This window comes from Myripristis murdjan, chromosome 3, assembly GCF_902150065.1.
Source record: "Myripristis murdjan chromosome 3, fMyrMur1.1, whole genome shotgun sequence".
Lineage (NCBI taxonomy): Eukaryota > Metazoa > Chordata > Actinopteri > Holocentriformes > Holocentridae > Myripristis > Myripristis murdjan.
Window position 1 is genome coordinate 42,457,332 of NC_043982.1, and position 19,788 is coordinate 42,477,119.

At 43.8% G+C, this 19,788-nt stretch overlaps 1 protein-coding gene across 4 annotated transcripts in view; it reads right to left on the reverse strand.

Moving 5' to 3' along the window:
- Nucleotides 1-19,788, reverse strand: part of tspan4a (tetraspanin 4a) — a 192,978-nt gene that overhangs the window by 124,743 nt on the left and 48,447 nt on the right. For 3 of the 4 annotated variants that reach the window (XM_030079938.1, XM_030079946.1, XM_030079952.1), the window contains one exon: nt 5,245-5,324. In XM_030079938.1, coding sequence (XP_029935798.1) covers nt 5,245-5,324 — 80 coding nt within the window. Of the gene's footprint in view, nt 1-5,244; nt 5,566-19,788 lie in introns of those variants that run through there. The other variant, XM_030079931.1, reaches the window with a different exon arrangement.

The window sequence follows — 19,788 nt, forward strand, 5'->3', positions numbered from 1 at the left end:
TGTGCAAAGGAACTGTGCCCTGAAAACTGTGTCTCCACCTCTTGTGCTTGGCACATGTTGGTGTCTTGCTATCACACAAGGAATTTATCAGACACATTTACAGCCCAAAACCTTGCTTGTTGAATCAGCTGTTGCAAGTGAGATAGTAATTGTGATCTCTGTTTATTAACTAGCTTTAAGGGCTTTCATTAGGCCACTTTTATTCTTTGCCCTTTTTTTTAAAGAGTTGTTTAATCTTTTGAAAAGCCAGTGACAGGACAATTCCCAATGATGGAAATGATTAAGTTTCCTCCCTGCTGTGAAATCAAGGCCAAGACTCACCTCAGCTGCTTAAAGGCAGCTGAGCCGCAGGCAGACGCTGCATATAGATTTTGTTGTATTTGCTGGCAGGTACCGGTGTACGCAATGAGCACAGTCTTTCATTTTGATGGTGGGAAATTATTGTATCTGTAGACAACTCAGCACCAGCCCCCCCTCCCCTGTCTCTTGCTGACTTAGGAGGAGCCATCACAGAGGACGATAAATCAGAGGATGATTTCCCTACCGCAACAGCATGTCATATTTAACGGCCAAACTCTGAGTGTCAGGCGGAGGTTGTCTGCAAGCACACAGGCACCTCTGCAACTTGGGCGAGGTGTTGCAAAAATAGATCAAAAACATCCCCAAAAGTAATGCCCCCTTTGAAGCATTCCTCTCCCAGCAATCAGTTTGAGCTAAAGAGACACTTAAACGCATCGTACGACCAGCAGACACACACATTTGTTTTTTCTTTGCTCACCCACGGGATTACCGTCACCTCGGGATCAGAGAGGAGGCTTTCATTCTCAATTATGCAGATTTAATATAAACCTGGTTCTCAAATATAATATCTAATTCACTGTTTCAGTAACACAAAAACGCTCAGCCACTCATGCCAGTGAAGAACCTTTTACACCACAGAGGTTTCCATTCACACGGTGATTGGCCTGATTGAGAGCCACGTGTTATTTACTGAAACATCAAAAGGAGCGGCATCACTTTATCTGTATTCTTGTGCTCCAGCGGCTGTCAAACTAACAGCTGATTATCTGTCAGACCACAGGTGATTCTGCCTCTGTTACACCAGCTAGCGACTGACAGCACCTGACGGAAACTAGCTTGGATCATGAGCCTGAAGGAAAAGAAAAACAAGAAAACAAGGCAAATGCTGCTGTTTTTCAGATCAGGAACTGATCTGAAAAGTTAGTTCCTGAAAAGTTAGTTCCAGTTAGTTCCTGATCTGATCAGGAACTAACTGCACCAGACAGAGAGGGCCCTCCTCTCTTTAAACACCTGGCGAGAGAGTAACGCTGTAACAGAGGTGACTTAGAGGCCTGTGATGTTGTAACAGAGGTGACGTACTAGATATGATGTAACACATGTAACACAACAGGTGTAACATTGTAACAGATGTGACTTTGTGACATCTAATTTTGTAACAGACGAGACATAACAGATGTAACATTGTAACAGGGGTAACTTGGTGACGTGATGTAACAGAGGTGACATAACAGATGTGATGTAACACATGTAACAGCAGATGTAACTTTGTAACAGATGTAACGTTGTGACATTTGGTGTTGTAACAAATGTTGCAGATGTGACGTAACGGATGTGATGTCACACATGTAACAGATGTGACTTTGTGGCATGTGATGTGGTAACAGGTTGTCGTAACTGGTTTATGTGGCTGAACAGGCTTCAGTCTGGGGAACTACACTTATGGCGCTTCTCCACTAGTACAGACTCGGCTCGACTCAGCTCGACTCTACTCGCCTCGACATGGTTTCGGTTGTTTTCCATTACAACTGAGTACCACCTCACCATGGGTGGAGTCAAGGTGGCGCACCGTCCAGCTCCCTCTGGATTCTTTGGGCCGCCACCAAGCACAGAAAAGTCTCCACCTCTTCATTTGACCACGGTACCGGTTCGCTTGCTATTTTCCGACTTTGCCAACTTCAGTGATGATCAATGCACACGGCCGCTGTTGCCATTTTTTTTTTTTTTTTTTTTTTAAATGCCAGGTTTGTTTTTCGTGAAGGGGTCGCTCTCATGTGTCGTCACTCCCTGTCCAATCAGTGGCCTGCTGAGTAGGTACTAGTGGAAAAGCGCCATTACTGGTGCATTAAAAACAGTAATCCCAACGGTAAATTGTTTGAGATAATGTACAGGGTGTCCACAAAGTCTCTTTACAATTTAAAAAATCTATTACAAAAACAATTGATGAGATATGTTAATCAGATTTGTTCTATGTTCTCAGTGGTTATCAAACTTTTGAATCACATTGGACATCAACGACCTGAAGCAAAAGATCACTGATGCCACTGGAACCATTGATGATGCTCTGCTACAGCGAACATGGCAAGAAATCGAGTTCCGTCTTGATGTGTTTCGTGCCACTAATGGCGCCCATACAGAGGTGTATTAAATGAAGCAAAAAAAATAAATAAATAAATAAATAAATTCAATATCTACTCCTCATTTTGTAATAATTTCCACAGATTTGTCTATTCATGTGTTTTTGTAATAAATCTGTTAAATTGTAAAGAGACTTTATGGACACCCTGTATAATATTACTTGAGATTATATAGATAGATGAGTATTGTTGCCACTAAACTGTAACTGCTGTTTAAAAGCAGCAGAGCACTCGAGGCCAGTGTGTTACAGTGAAAAACATGACGGCTGTGATTGGACGGCAGCCACAAGCCAAAGGCGAGTGCCGTACATCATCACAGCGGTAAAGGTGCAAATGCTGCTTCCTGTGTATTTGTGTTAAACGCTGTGGATGCCGGTATGTCCAACAACAATCCAAGCGTAAATGAATGATTAACAGATTCAGTATTAACATCATCAGCCACAGACAATGATGGCATGTTTGATGGCTAACCCACAAAGCAGAGATGTGGGGAGAAGAGCGACCTCTGGTGGAAGGGCATTGTAAACCAAGTATGATCACTGAACCGTTCCTAACTTAGTCCTATTACAGTTCTATTGTAACCAAAGTAGAACCAAAGTATCCAGCTGTCACATGGCGCTGGATGTTAATTTGGGATTTTTTTTAGCTGTGCTTGGATATTTTCTCCTCCCCAGATGTTCATCAGTTGGCAGATTTCACCTTCAAACCCTCGATATTTATGGTATGTTATTTATTTGTGAATATTTACGTGGTGGGACTAATAAAGGCTTATCTTATCTTATCTTATTAGCTACCTAAAATACCGTTATCCCAGGAGAATAATACCTGTTTATCTGTCACCATGGTAACGTCAGCTGTTACAAGCCGCTCCTCCTCCCTGTTGTTATCACGATATCACCCCGTACATTGACTATGGGGCCGGAGCACCGCCGTGTGGTGACACAGTGGCAGTGCTACGGCAGAAAATAGTTCCGCGTTTTTGGAAAACTGTCAAGAGCAATGAAAGTGAAACCAAAACAATCGTGTGTTGTTGTGCATCCTTTAACCCTACAAAGCCATTTGTATCATATATGATACACGTTAACAATTCCGTTTTTCGTTTTCAGTTTAATCAATACTTGACCAAAATACTGTTGTATACCTTTGAACACTTCCCCTGTTCACCCTGGACCATACCATTGGCACTTCAAGTACATATCATATATCACACACCAGAAAGGTCGTGTAATAACATATTTTTAGATTTTTTTTTTTTTAGATTTTGTTATAGGACTAAATAAAGGGTTCAGTTTCAAAAAATTGGAATTTTCTGCCAATTTTTTCATAGTTCAGGCTTTATAGGGTTAAGACAATTCGTCAGCTCTGTAACACCGCTCGATATCGTGTTGTTTTCCGGTGTGTGTCTACTTCATTCATTCTGGAGCAGCACACACACACACACACACACACAGTTAGCAGAGCAGCTCTTGTTCTCATGACAGGGAGGGAGTTAATGGACCAAACTTGGTGGATGTATCACACTCGCATCATGGAGCAAATACCACCATAGTGAAATATCCCTTTAACTGAAAAGCTCCTTAAAAGGCTTAATTTCTTTCAATGATTTTCAGATTTTTTCTGCGAGGTCTTCAGTTTTGATCTCAAGCATAATAAGCTTAATAGTTTGTGAGAAGCAAAATGATGCAGGCCACTCTAGTCAAATCATCATTTTTCACCCCTTCATTGTGAAGGCCAACATTTTTTGTCACTGTCAGTCGTAATACACACGCACACACACACACGCACACACACACACACACAGAGTGCTAATCAGCAATACTCTGACCCTTTCTGACAGCAGTTTATAGCCGATAGAAGATGTCGAGGTGAAGAGGTCACTCACTCCCCAGGGGAAATTGAATCTTGGCAGCCAGATTGCATTTCTGCGCTCAAGGCCTCACTCCATTACCGATGAGAATAGACGTATGACGAATCAAAGTAATCCCAACGAGGGACTCACGGACGCCAATATTCCTTCAAAGCTCCGTGACGACTCGAAACAGATAGCAAGGAGCCGGCGGAGGCCGAAAAGTACACAAAGGAGCGATAGAGATCTTTAAACACGAGGCGCACCGGCTGAATGTGACAGGCTCGGCCGTGTGAATGGGAGCGATCTGATGTGAGGCGATCAGAGTGGCACCGGCAGAGGCACACCATCACAAGTCCCCGCGGTAAACAGATACGATCAGCCAGATAGAGCAGATTGACAGCAGATGCTTTTCTGGATGGGGCTGAGAGGCGCGGCGGGCAGGGGACGAGGCTCAAGCCGAAGTAGGTGAAAAAATCACTGTGTAGTGCCTCCACCGTCATAAACAAAGCTGCAAACCAATGCGAGCTCCACGCACGCCGGAGCTTACCACAAACAATGCAGCGCACCCACACATGAAGTATAAGGCACAAGAAAAAAAAAACAAAAAAGAACCTTGCCTCACCCACACAGGCAGCTTTGCACATATAATCTAAATGCATGATCTCTCTCTCTCGCTCAGCCCTCCCTCCCTCCCTCCCTCCCTCCTCCCTCCCCCCCGCTCCCCCCTCCCTCACGCTCTCATTCTCACATGCACACTGTTCCGGTTGCAGAGTGCAGATATAACAAGCCTTGCTCTGAATGAAATCAAAAAAGAGAGCCAGAAAACACAATTTTAAAATCCGAGACACATCCAGCCCAGGCCTCTTCTCCTCCGAGGCAAAACACACACACACACACACACACACACATGCTCGCACGCACATTCAGAAACAGGAAACTGTAAGAGAACGATGGACTCACCCAGAAGAGGAGGTTGAAGAAGACCATCCCGTAGCGCAGGCCCATCATGCACCCCTCGGCCATCCTGCAGCGGCGCAGTTCTAGGAGGAAGATGAAGGAGAGGTCCAGGTAAAACACCACGTACTTCTTCCCCTGGGCGTAGCGGCCCTTCGCCGTCTGCGGCCCCTTCGCCGTGTGGAAGCCGAACGCGAACGGCGGCCGCTTGTACTCAAACTCCCCACTGTAGCGGTGGAAGCCAGAGGTGAATGGCGGCGTTTCGGGCTTGCTGTCCAGAGACGGACTGCGCCGGTACGGCGTCTCGTCCGTGCTCGAGCGCCTCATCGCGAGCGCCGGCCGGGCCGCTGACGGTCTTTAATATTGACGCTCTGTCCTGCGGTTCTGCACGGAGGCTCAAAGTCCACAGAGCGGGCCCACAAACTAAGTGACTCCACCGGGGAAGCCGAGGCTCGTGTTTCAGAAACGTTTAAGCCTATCTCAGAAACAATTACGGCCCCTATCACACCTGGAGCGCTGTCACACACGTCAGCCGATTGAGTTACTATCACAAAGTGGGATCTGAGTTAATCTGTGCCAGATAACGTGTCATCCGAGTTGAGTTCCTCTCCTTAATCCTACTTTGCCACTATATTCAGATCGAGACTCTGCATAATCCTGCTGCAACACCTGTGTAATTCTGTGTATTTTAGGGCATAATCCTAACACACACACATACACATCTGCACATCTGTGTTTCCCCTCGCCCTAATCCCTCAAACACAGGTGTCGTGCACCGGGAGATAAGCCGTGCATCTCATAACAGGTCAATCAGACAAACTACCGGAGGACCTCCCCGGGCTGCTTTTGCTCGGCAGAATGATCCAGAAACGTCCTACCTGGTCTCATGAGAAATCCCCCCGGACAGGTGTGTTTTTCGGCCGCGGGGGGGCGGTGACACCCTCACTTCAGCCAATCAACTTCTCCTAGACAGTAACGAGACGTCCGCCGAGAATCGAACGCCACGGCCGGCTCTAAGTCATGTCGGGGCGCTCAGCCGTGCCCATGTGGCTTGACTGCCGCTGTGCTTTTGCTGACATGCATGAGTGGAGAAATTAAAAAAAAAAAAAAAAAAAAGGGGGGGGGGGCAAAAATATTGTGATGAAGGAGAACACACGGAGATGGAGGGATGATCTTATGAGCGTCAGAGGAGGAATGGGATGCAGTTGAGGCATGAAGGAGGGATGAATAATGCATGTGAGCACACCATTCTTTGGCTTCTTAAATGGATAATATCTCCGCTGAATTCTGCTCTGCCTAGTTTTCCCTGTTTTCGGCCCCAACTTGTTCCTTTGTCTCTCAAAGTGTCTAGTGGGGATTTCTCTTCCTCCTTCCTTCCGTGGCTCGTTCTCCCGCTCGCTCACTCCAACTCTCTCTCTCTCACACACTCTCCTCTATCTCTCCCTAAGCCCCTCTCTTCTCTATCCCTCTCTGTCTTCCCCCTCTGTGCTGACGGCGTTTAATTAATTTCCAGACTCTCATCAGTGAGACAAAGTGCTCGGTGGCCGTCCCTCTTTCTTTCTTTCTTTCTTTCTTTCTTTTTTTTCTTTTTTTTTCTTTTTAGCTCCTCTTCTCTAGGTGGGCAAGAAGATCAAGGAGTCCGCCGGGGTCATGGCCAAAGCAGCGAGAGAAAAGAGCAAAAAAGACCCAAAGAGAGAGAGCAAGAGAGAGTGAAAGAGAGAGAGAGAGAGAGAGAGGAGAAGAGAGTCAGTTTCCTCAGAGAAGCAGAAGAAAGACTGCAGTGTTTGAGCGGTAGTCCAGCCTGGCTGCCTGAAGCTCCCTCACTCCTCCTCCCTCTTTCGCTCGCAAGCTCCTCTTCTCTCTCTCTCTCTCTCTCTCCCCCTCCCCTTCCCTTCCCTTCTCTCAAAAGCGCTGATGCTCTCTCCTCCACACACACAATCTCAAACACCCCATCCCTCCTCCTTGGTAACTGTCCCCAAAACCCCCGACTGCTGCCAGAGAGGCTGGAGCGAGTCATTCATATTCTGGCCACACCCCTACTACCGCCGCGCAGCCAATCAGCTCCCGGCAGCCCATCCTCCCTCGCGCGCACGCCAATCACGTCCAACCGTCTGCCAGATACACCCAGGCGCACGCCAACACACACACACACTGAGAGAGAGAGAGAGAGAGAGAGAGAGAGAGAGAGAGAAGCGCGCACGCACAAAACCTGGTTTATGGTTAACATACCAGTGCAGTGCCGTTTCGTTGCACTTGCACCACCGCTCATTTCGCATCTCTCTCTCTCTCTCTCTCTCTCTCTCTCTCTCTCTCCTGGAACTCATTCTACATTCAAAGGTTGTTCTTGCACACAACCCGGGCGACTCTCTGCATGCTCCACTTCAGTCATCTCTCTCTCTCTCTCTCCCTCTCTCTCTCCATCCCTCTGGAGTGGCGAGTTCGGACATTTCCCACACGGCACGGCACGGCCCAGGTTCCCGCACGGCAAAACAACTCAGCCAAAGCGTGTTATCTGTGTGTGAATGAACATACTAGGAAATGCACGCCGACATTCAAGCGACATAGCGGCGCGTTCTCCACGAGCCGTTAGCCATCTGGGTCAGCGGCTGCGAAAAATTCTGCGCGGAGGTTTTTAAAAGATGCAAACACGTCCACTCTCTCTCTTGCACCGTTATCAGCCCCAAGTTTTATTGATGAGGGTTCGGAGCAGGATGGATCTGGATCTGTCCCCCACTGAGGGAGTTTAAAGATTGCACGCTTGAGTAAACATCCATATCAGTGAATCGTATTTCACAGAAAAAAAGAAAATGGGGCATTATCATACTTTATGCAGTCCGTCCCATTGATGTGTCAATTAACCCAGGAGCTGAGTTCCTCTGCAGACGGGTCATAAAGTATCCCGACCAGGATGAGTCATGCAGCAGAATACCTGTCAGAGGTCTGCCACTGGATGTTTCCCTTGACAGATATTTCTGCACCACAACACAGATGCCTAACACACACACACACACACACACACACACACACACATGCTGCTCTCACAACTGCACAAATACAAACCCACCGCAGACAGAAACCCACACACACACACACACTAGCACAAGAAAAGTAAACGTGCAGCGGCACCCAAAGGGCACTGATAGCTTTGATGTGTTCAGCGTGTGCAAATATACTGATGAAATAAAAAAAGAAAGAAAAAAAGAAAAGAAAAGGTTTGAGGCGGTAACAAAGACAAATAAGACATTATGACAGTGAGCTGTGTGAGGGGAGTGTGTGCACATGGAGACACACATGCAGGTGCTTCTGTCAGAGAGCGTAAAGTGGATCGAGGACATGAATGGACAGATGCGCTCAGTCAGATGTGCAAATCTCCTGAATGCACTCTGCTCCCCGTGCAGCCATTAAGGGGCGGGAGGCTGGCTGGCTCTGCCTTGTTTAAAGATGGGATATGAGTCTCTTATGAATATCTCAGCTCAGCGCATTGCGCACGGAGCTGCAACTTGAGCATATGAAATGAGAGGAGCTCTCCAAAAGACCGGCCATATTATTTAAATCTGTTTTGTTCTGCCCGTAGAGTTTGTGGTTGAAAAGCCACCACCTGGGCCGGATGAGTGACGGTCCACTGCCACACCTTTATTACTTCTTCAGTAACTGTGTGGAATAACTCAGAACAAACTCTTAATGCGATGCAGGAAAGTGGTTTATTATATCACCATGGAGTAAAATAAACTGAGCCGGTCCACGGAGCAACTGATTCAAAATCTCTACACCTGCTTTTACACCTTTAATTAACTTTTATGGTCAATATGAATCTTTTACACCACCAAAGTTTCTTACATAATGGTGTCCTGGACTTGCGCCCCCTACTACAAAAATAAGTAACATATCATGGGTGCAGTCTGAATGACTACATACTTTAATAAAATAATTTCCCACAAGTTTTAGCTCATGAACTTTTACAGTGATGCTGTTTTTTTAGGCCTTTCCTGTTTTTCTCTACTGTGACTGTCAAATCAAGCAGAAATGCCAAAAAATAAATCTTTAAAAAAAAAAAAAAAAAATGTGGCTCAAGACAAACCAGTCATGTGATCACTCTAAACTTCTGTATGGAACCAACTGTTTTCCAACGTGGAGATTACGTAATGAATATTTTGAATTACGTTTTTTATATTTTATGTACAGTTTGTAAATTTTACTAAACGTATTACTCCAACATTTTGGGTGAAATCCCCTTTTTTTGACTTCCGCAGACTGAGGCAAGATGCTATACCATGTTTCTCCTCTGTACGTCCACTGGTTCACTTCTTATGGGTAGCGTTTTGTGTTAGCTTAGCATAAAGACTTGAAGTCTATGGGAGTCGTTAGCCTGGCTCTGTCAAAGTGAAAAAATAAACCTTACAGCAACTCTGAAGCTGTCTGATTTACACAGTGGATCATGTGGGTTTGAAATACACATCTTGGGATATTTTTTAAGAACTAGGGTCAGTTTAGTAGGAGTTAGATGGTGGAGCTGTAACCGCCGAACACGTTTATCCCTCCGTCTATCGCAGCGATCTGCACACCGCTGAAGGTAGAGGAAGATCCACCTCAAATTAATTTCTCCTAAAACAAATCTCATTCTTTTTGTGAATTCAAAGACATGTATTTCAAATCCACATGACACACTGTGTAAATCAGACAGCTTCAGAGGTTTGACGGAACTAGGCTAACAACTCCTATAGACTTCAAGTCTTTATGCTAAGCTAACACAAAATGCTACCCTTAGGAACTGAACCACTGGACGTACAGAGGTGAAATTGGTGTCTTAACATCTGGTCTCAGTCTGGGGAAGTCAGAAAATGGCTATTTTGCCCAAAACAATGGAGTATTCCTTTAACTGCTTGTATTTATTGTTTGTACTGAACTGCAGTGGTTTAATATCTTCCTGAACAGCAGATGTGAATTAGCTAAATAGATAATTCTGTTGTGCATAGCCCTTATAAATAAACTAATAAACTAAACAAATCAAACGGTTGATTGGGATGCAACAAAGCAGCAGGAGATGGCAACATAATATAATTTTTAATTTGGGCAAGTTTGCTTTTTACACATTTCTAGTATTTTGCTCTGGTTATTTTGGTTATTGTACATTCTTTTTGTTGAAAGACAGCTCTCTTGAAAAATCAAATATTCCAGCTCTGTAAAGTTGTGAGTTATTTAACACCGTCACTGTGTGAGCAAACCCTCAGCTTGTGAACGGCGGCCTCAACATCAGCTCAGCGCTGAATGAAATTCTTACATAAATATATCAAGAGTGGTTTTCGTTGCTCGGTGTGTTTTTAGCATTTGCAGACAGCCTACTTGTTTTGTCTGGGTGATAAATAGTGCAGCCCTGGATTAAATTACTGCTGTCTTGTTAATAGAATTACTCCACAAGTCATTTGAAGAAATGTATTATTGCACCCTAAAAGTGCTATTCCTCAGGATTATTATGTGAAGCCCGTGTCCTGCTGTTCCCTCCAGATGTACCGAGTGTGGCTCAGAATAATCCACACCGACGGTATAAAATGACACGAGGCTGAGAATCTGCCGCTCTCAGGTGCTGCCAGGTTGCAGCTTCAGTTAGAGGCCACTTTCAATGACTTGATGAAAAGAGAGAAAAACACAGCTGTGGGACGGCAGCCAAGTCGACTGGAAGGACGTTTTCACAACAGCATGACACCAGAGATCATTTCAGGCTCAGGGCCGCGAGCACATGCAAGATGGATGATATCAAGAGAGCCAAAAAGCACTTGCTAAAACCTCAAACCATCAAAGAGAGAATAACCGAAAAGGGCAAATACCAGGCGATTAAAATGAGAAATAAAAAATTAAGGCCTATTCACACACAAATTGGAATTTTGGGCACAAAAAAAATACGCACAACAAGATGTTCAAACAAAACAGTGCATTTCTATCAACTAATTCAATCTTTTTTTTTTTTTTTTTTTTTTTTGAAGGCCAGGTACATGTTTTTGTTTTGTTTGTTTTTTTGTTTGAGGCCAAAAGAAAATTCTTGGAGCAAATTTGATTAGATTTCGGGGTCATGTGTCCAGAACCCGTGCTCCACATGTCTCTGGGGCTGTTCATTTTCTTGGTGTCCGAGGATACAGAACTAACAAAAACCATAACAGCTACAGACAAGCAGGACAAAAAGAATCCATGATGTGGAGTTTCTACTGAAACACCGGCAGCTTGTATTTATGCTGTAGTTTCTATGGGAGTCGTTAGCCTGGCTCCGTCAAAATGAAAAAATAAACCTCACGGCAGCTCTGAGGCCGTCTTACTCACAGTGTGGATCATGTGGATTTGAAATACACGTCTTGAATTTTAAAAAAGACAAGCAAGAGTCATTTTAGGGGAAGTTAATTGCTGCGGTAAGGTTTATCTTTTCACTTTGACGGAATTAGGCTAACGACTCCTATTGACTTCAAGTCTTTATGCTAAGCTAACACGAAATGCTACCCACAGGAACCGAACCCCTGGATGTCGGAAAGTCGGAAAAAAGGGTATTTTGCCCAAAACGTTGGAGCATTCCTTTAAGTTGCACATGAGGAAATGATGAGGCACAAATTAGTTAGACTTTTTTTTTGGGTGGGTTTAATGTTTTGATAAAGGCTATAGAATCAGACACAGAACTGTAATGTACGTCATGTGCAGTGACTTGGGATACAAACATAATCAAAGTCAACTTCACTGACCAAGTGTGCTTATTACATATATTAATATACAGCGGTCCCTCGTTTATTGCGGGACGTTCTAAAAATAACCCGCAATAGGCGAAATCCGCGAAATAGTCAGCGTTATTTTTTACAATTATTCTAGATGTTTTAAGGCTGTTAAACCCCTCACTACACACTTTATACACTTTTCTCAGACAGGCATTAACATTTTCTCACTTTTCTCTCTTGTTTAAACTCTCAAAGTTCAAACCTTTGTAGAAAAATAAGTCCAGTATTATAGAATGAACGCATTTGGTACTGTACAGGAGACACGGCACGGAGGAGATTGATTGACAATGGTCTACAGTCCCTTAGCCAATCAGGACGCAGAACACAATGTGCTGTAAAAAAAAAAAAAAAAAAAAAAAAAAAAGCATGCAAAATTGCTCTAAAAAAAAAATCCGCGAAACTGCAAGGCCGCGAAAGGTGAACCGCGTTATAGCGAGGGACAACTGTATATTATTCTATATTATTATACTGTTCTCCATCAGAGACCGACCTCAGCCACAGCACAAGAGACTCTGAACGGTTTGAGGTGGATTTTTCCAGAACGGCAACAGGCACCGAAGGATTTGGGAGCCCCATCAGGACCACGGCAGCGTCGCAGAGAGTCCATCTTTGGAAATCACTACATCTTCTGTGACTTCCTCTTGAGACGCTGCCCAGGCTCATCTGACGTTTACATCTTTCTTTTTCCAGATGTTGTCCTCTGGCGATCTTTCTCAGCTGAAAGGTGAGACTGTAAGAAATGAGATACGTTTCATCAGCGGCCCCATGTTGGATGTGTGTAAAACTCTCATAGCAAAGGTTCAACAAAAACTTCTCAGCATCCTATGTTCTTATGTCAGTGTGCTGTATCATCTGTGGTATGGAGATAACATGTTAACCTACTTGTAAAATTTTAAATGATGTATGCACAGGCCTGGAAGAACACATGAAATATTTAAATGACTAACAGGAAAGCATAAATATGTACCTGCGGCCCCCGGCGTCTACAACAACCTCTTCAGTCTCATTCTCTGTCGACGTCTTCGCGGTGCTCAGCGGGGGGAAAAAATAAATAAATAAAAAAAATGCAGTGTGTTTGTATGCGGTAAATTGAAATGTGTAGCTGCAGATGAGCCCATGAAAGGACGGGTTGATTTAGCCGGGGTGCTGAGCGGCTCCACTGGGCCGGTGAGCCGCTTTCTCTGGCAATCTTCCTGACGACGTGGAGCCGAAAAGTCAGACTGATGTGTGAAATAGAAATGCACATAACCAGTGTTTCCCCTGTGTGGATAAGCCAGCATGGGTGTGTGTGACATTGCGCATTAATGGAGTCGGGGGTGTAATTTACCCGGGGGGGGGACACAGGGGACACGTCGCCTTCGCTTTTCCAGGAAGCAGGATTGGACCCCTCTACTTTTCACAGTCCAAACTGTAATGTTATAGAAAAAAAGAAGAGAAACTGCGCGCACTAGGACCACGCGGAAACCCCACCGCCACCATCCAATCTGACTCACACAGCGAGCAGCTCCGAAACTTTAAAAGTGTCCGCAAATTACCAAAGACAGAGGATATAAGAAATTTGTGTCATCTAGGAGTGAGAAAAAAATCAATTCACTTAAGTATCATCATTCTTTTTTTTTTTTTTTTTTTTTAGGATTTTTGGTAACACTTTACAATAAGAGTACAACAATTAACGTTAATTAATGCCATAATAAACATTAAGTAACAGGTAATAAACATTAAGTAACAGTTAACTAACCGTTAACTAATGTGTCTAAGAATCATGTACTAATGCTGTTAAGGTATTAACAGCATTATTATATGTTATTTAAGGGTTATTGTAGATATTATTAACATTAGTAAATGCTGTAATAATCATTAACTAACAGTTAATTAACCATTATGGCATTAACTAACATTAACTAACGTTAATTGTTGTACTCTTATTTTAAAGTGTTACCGGATTTTTTTCTGAATTGAATTCGGCAAATATCGCTCCAAAGTTCAGCTACATTTTAGCAAAGGAAAATCCCGCATGTCCATTTCCCAGTGCAGTCCCTTGACCTCTGACCTCCTGCTGTGTGAATGAAAATGGGTTCTCTGGGCAGCCACGGCTCTCCCCTTTGCAGACACGCCCACCTTCTGCTAATCCCATGCAGTTTGGCCCACAAACCCTGCAGTCCACATGTGTTCTTGTGGCCTGTTGTAAAATGGTGTGTGTGTGCAGACTGGGGCCTAAACAGTCTTGGAGCTGCATCAGTTGGCTTTGACTGGAAAGCTGAGACTCTTGTGGATTCAATGAGCCACATTTGATTCCTGTGTGATGATGTTGGCCCCCATAGCAGCCATTTCATTCTAGTGAAACTTGTCACTGTATGAAATGACCTGTAGTGACCTCTAGGTTAATCACAGCCTCATGACACTTGATTCAAAAAACCAAAATCGCAATAAATCACAATATACAGTCACAATACTTGTAGAATCACAATACATATGGAACAGTGGTGTAGTCTAGTTTATTCTAGTGGGTATATGCACACGCACAGACACGCGCGCGCGCTTTCTGAAACGATAACGTTAGCTCCAGCTGTAGTGTCCCCCGAAGCGGCACCATTCAACTTCACTGCTTCGTTAGTAGTTTACATAGGGTTCACGTCACGCCTGATGGAAGCCCCTATGGCAGGGCTATTCAATTACAAATTCAGTTGGGCCAGATTTTTAACCGAGACCTTAAGCTGGGCCAGGCATTTTCAGTGGTCAGTAAGCAGGAGGTAATGACAAATTACAAACCAACAGAAACATAATGAAATAACAAGTGATGTTTATTCATCATTTTGTCATTTTAATTTTTGTATAAAGCAGCCATATCACACGAAGGGAAGCTGCTGTGGCTCTCTCTTGTGTTGTACATGTCCGCACCAAAGTAGTACTGCTCCGGTTGTAAGATGCAATTAAACTTTGCACCTTTGAGGTTCTCTGCTGAGATCCTTCGGGAAAGTTTACCCGGAAAGTCGGGTGTTTTTCCAGGTGGTGTCTCCGGACATTGTACTCCTTAAGTACCGCAACGCAGTCATTACAAAGTAAACACATAGGTTTGGCGTTTGGAGTTGGCGGTAAAATAAAACAGTATCTGTCTGTCCAGACAGGGTTAAAACGGCGGTTTTCATCGTCAATTTTTCGTTTAAGGGTTGAAAAAGACATACTTTTGAGCCGCTAGCATCAGTAACTTTCAAAACAACGCGCTGCAGTGTGACTTGGTTGTGTGTTGCTAGGCAACGTGGAGTGTTGCATTCACTTTCTGAACTACTGCAGGGATTTCGAGTTCATTCTTGCGAATGTTTTTCTCTGCTTTTTTGGTTGAACCACGAGCTGGGCCACTCGGGAATTGCTTCTGGGCCGCATGTGGCCCGCGGGCCGCCAATTGAATAGGCCTGCCCTATGGTCAAAAAGAGCCCGCTTCGTAACACAGAGAAGGCGACTTTATGAACGGGAAAGTGAAAGTTATGTCCAAAAAAAAACAAAAAAAAAAACAACAACAACAACAAAAAAAACATACTGACACGCATCTCTGTGCATTTTGAAGTGGTTATACGGAAATTCGGGACCTTTTCTAGTGGGCATACGGCGTATACCTGCGTATCACGTAGACTACACCACTGATATGGAATCAAACTAATATGAGAGCTCGCTGGCCTTCCTGTTAACGAGTGGACAGGCACTGTTCATAATGTAACTCACTCATCAATTATAAAAAATATAAACCCTAAACATCATTTATTGTGTCTGCACCTCAGCAGGGCCAGATGACAGGCAGGGAGACAGTGGAGAGGTGAGAATAATAAATTACAGAATTAATGATACTGAATTAATAATGTACGAGAGGCCGTGGTGCATTGCCCATTATACCGTTGTTGAGCTGCTGTTTTTTTTTTTTTTTTTTAATGTGATTTCGAATGAGCACAGCCAGTCCACCACTGTGCTTCCTCACTCAACACATTCATTAAAGTGTTTTTTTTTTTTTTTTTTTTTTTTTTTTTTTTAATTTTCTGGAAGTCATTTATTGTGTCTGTGCCCCAGCATTATGAAAACATATTTTGATATTCGTGATGTTGCTTTGAGGTACAGGGCAGATATTCAGGGCGCTGTTGGTGCTAATTTGAACTGAATGCAAACAATAGGTGAAAAATTTCATGAGATTTAAGTATTTTGCTGGATAAAATGTTTTTGTTGCGTCCATCCATTTCATTAAAGCGCTTTTGAGGATTTGTGGTCGTACTGACTGAAAATCAAATGAAGCAAATGGACTTTTATGCACTCAACGGTAATATTTAACTGTGGAGGAGTCCATGATGGAAACGTTAATTTACCTGTGGCCTCGGCAGCTCCAGCGACTCGGTCTGCCTCGTTCTCTGGTGATCGTGACCCCCCCACCACCACACACACACACACACACACACACCACTACCACCACGTCGCAGTGATGTACTTGCAAATAAATGTGACTTTTTTTTTTTCAAGTTGATTTAAATTTAGAGCTTTGACTACGACAAGCATCTGCCCTTGAAATACCAGCATGAGAGAGAACTTTAATGACTACGCTGCTGTTTAACATTCTTATCATTCTGCAGCATGTCAGTGATGAACCCACGACCCTACACAAACAATCACAAGCGAGCCGTGAAACCAAAACCACCTCATTACGTTCTTCATTCACACATTAATTAACCGTCCTGAGAAAAGTGAAGAACTCCTGCCTGGTTTTAGTGGAGATTCCTTTGTTTTCCCCAAATCTGCTACATTTTCCGGTGCGAGTTCTGCACAGATGGCGTCTTTTTAGGTATGAAACGTAAAAATAAACCAGTCACGGCCATGACACTTTAGTTATCCCGCCACCCAGGAAACAGAAGCACATTTTGTGGAAGTGGACCAACGGGATTTCTCGGAAATGCAGTCAGTCAGTTCTCCAGCGTCTCCGATGTGCGTAAAATATCAAAAATAGAAAAAAATCTATGCAAAGTCACCAAAAAAACATAGACTAATACCAAAGTCATGATGCGTGGTGTGAGCAAATTAAAAATACTGCCATCATCAACCATCATTTTCTGCGATATTCTGCAAACTTTGCGAAAAAATAAACACGCAAATTTTTATACTTTTGTGTCGTTTATTCGCATTGGCCTTTATGTGAACGCCTGTCGGTCTAAATTATTAAATTAAATAAGAAAATATGAATTAACATATTGGAATACATTACTGACATCATGCAATATCACAAATAACAGCGCAGAAACTGGAAGAATGAAGAATGAAAAATGACACATTATGGGTATACAGCTATTCTTTATATACAAAATTTATTCCAAAGATATTCTGCAGATATATTTCATTATACATACAGTACAGGCCAAAAGTTTGGACACACCTTCTCATTCAATGCGTTTTCTTTATTTTCATGACTATTTACATTGTAGATTCTAACTGAAGGAATCAAAACTATGAATGAACACATGTGGAGTTATGTACTTAACAAAAAAAGGTGAAATAACTGAAAACATGTTTTATATTCTAGTTTCTTCAAAATAGCCACCCTTTGCTCTGATTACTGCTTTGCACACTCTTGGCATTCTCTCCATGAGCTTCAAGAGGTAGTCACCTGAAATGGTTTTCACTTCACAGGTGTGCCTTATCAGGGTTAATTAGTGGAATTTCTTGCTTTATCAATGGGGTTGGGACCATCAGTTGTGTTGTGCTAGGGATGGAAATCTTCATCCCCGGGACGATACGATATGCATCTCGATATGTAGGCTACGGTACAATACACTAAAGATTCACATGAAGCATCTTCCGATTCAATACGATACGATTTATCTTCCCACTGCGATGCAGTCACGATGCAATCACGATTCAATACAATCTAATAACAATGCAAATCTATGTAAATTCATCATTAATGTAATGCTCAAATAATACTGAAGATGGCAGCAATGCAACAAATTGGATGCCAGCTGCCGTTAAACGCCAAAGAAGAAGAAGAAGACGAAAAAGAAGAAGACGGGAGGAAAACAAATAGCGACAGAAGAAGAAGTAGTAGTCTTCTTCTTTTTCTTCTGTCGCTATTTCTGTTTTCCGGCAGGCCAGACGCCTATAGGTGTGCTGCTGCCCCCCGCGACGGAGTATCGCATTACGTCAGAGAGTGGAATACGCCGAAACACGGGAACATGCCAAGTAACATGAAAACGGAATATTCCAGTTGGCGCAGCGCAGAACCGGGATATGGTGTGCATGCAAACGTAGTCCATGTCGTCGCCTCAGGTCAGTGTTCAGGTTGGTCGTGCTGCCTGTGTGCTTGATAACAAGACGGCATATCTTACAAATGGCTTGGGACTTGTCAAGGTTTCCATCCCTCCATCCATCCCAAAGTGACGCCAAACACGCGACTTGTATGTATGGCTGGGCAAACTATGAACTTGTGTGTCTGCCATGTCCAGCGCTTGGCGGAGTCGAGTCAACACGTGTTTCTTGTTGCCTGCAGCAGTCTGCCTGTTGCCCGGAGGTTGATATTCAGTGAGAAGTGACGCCGAGTGGTGAACAGATGAATCAGAGTGTGTTTGTCGTTCCACAACAAACAGTCCGCTTGTGAGAACTGCTGAGATAATTATGGAAGTGAATTGACTGAAAATAATCATTTAAAAAATATGTATATTAATAATGAATCGGATTTTACCAATGCAAAGCTTTGACAAGGCGATGCATTGTGGTTTCAGCCCAGATTCTATCCGATGCACACCATTCCAACCGATGCAACACATCGTAGACCCTTGCATCGGTGCAATGATTGCATATCGGCTAAAAAGTCCATCCCTATGTTGTGCAGAAGTCAGGTTACTACACAGCCAACAGCCCTATTGGACAACTGTTAAAATTCATATTATGGCAAGAACCAATCAGCTAACTAAAGAAAAACGAGTGGCCATCTTTACTTTAAGAAATGAAGGTCAGTCAGTCCGGAAAATTGCAAAAACTTTAAATGTGTCCCCAAGTGGAGTCGCAAAAACCATCAAGCGCTACAACAAAACTGGCACACATGAGGACCGACCCAGGAAAGGAAGACCAAGAGTCACCTCTGCTTCTGAGGACAAGTTCATCCGAGTCACCAGCCTCAGAAATCAAAAGTTAACAGCAGCTCAGATCAGAGACCAGATAAATGCCACACAGAGTTCTAGCAGCAGACCCATCTCTAGAACAACTGTTAAGAGGAGACTGCGCCAATCAGGCCTTCATGGTCAAATAGCTGCTAGGAAGCCACTGCTAAGGAGAGGCAACAAGCAGAAGAGATTTGTTTGGGCCAAGAAACACAAGGAATGGACATTAGACCAGTGGAAATCTGTGCTTTGGTCTGATGAGTCCAAATTTGAGATCTTTGGTTCCAACCGCCGTGTCTTTGTGAGACGCAGAAAAGGTGAACGGATGGTCTCTACATGCCTGGTTCCCACTGTGAAGCATGGAGGAGGAAGTGTGATGAAGTGGGGGTGTTTTGCTGGTGACACTGTTGGGGATTTATTCAAAATTGAAGGCACACTGAACCAGCATGGCTACCACAGCATCCTGCAGCGACATGCCATCCCATCCGGTTTGCGTTTAGTTGGACCATCATTTATTTTTCAACAGGACAATGACCCCAAACACACCTCCAGGCTGTGTAAGGGCTATTTGACCAAGAAGGAGAGTGATGGAGTGCTGCGGCAGATGACCTGGCCTCCACAGTCACCGGACCTGAACCCAATCCAGATGGTTTGGGGTGAGCTGGACCGCAGAGTGAAGG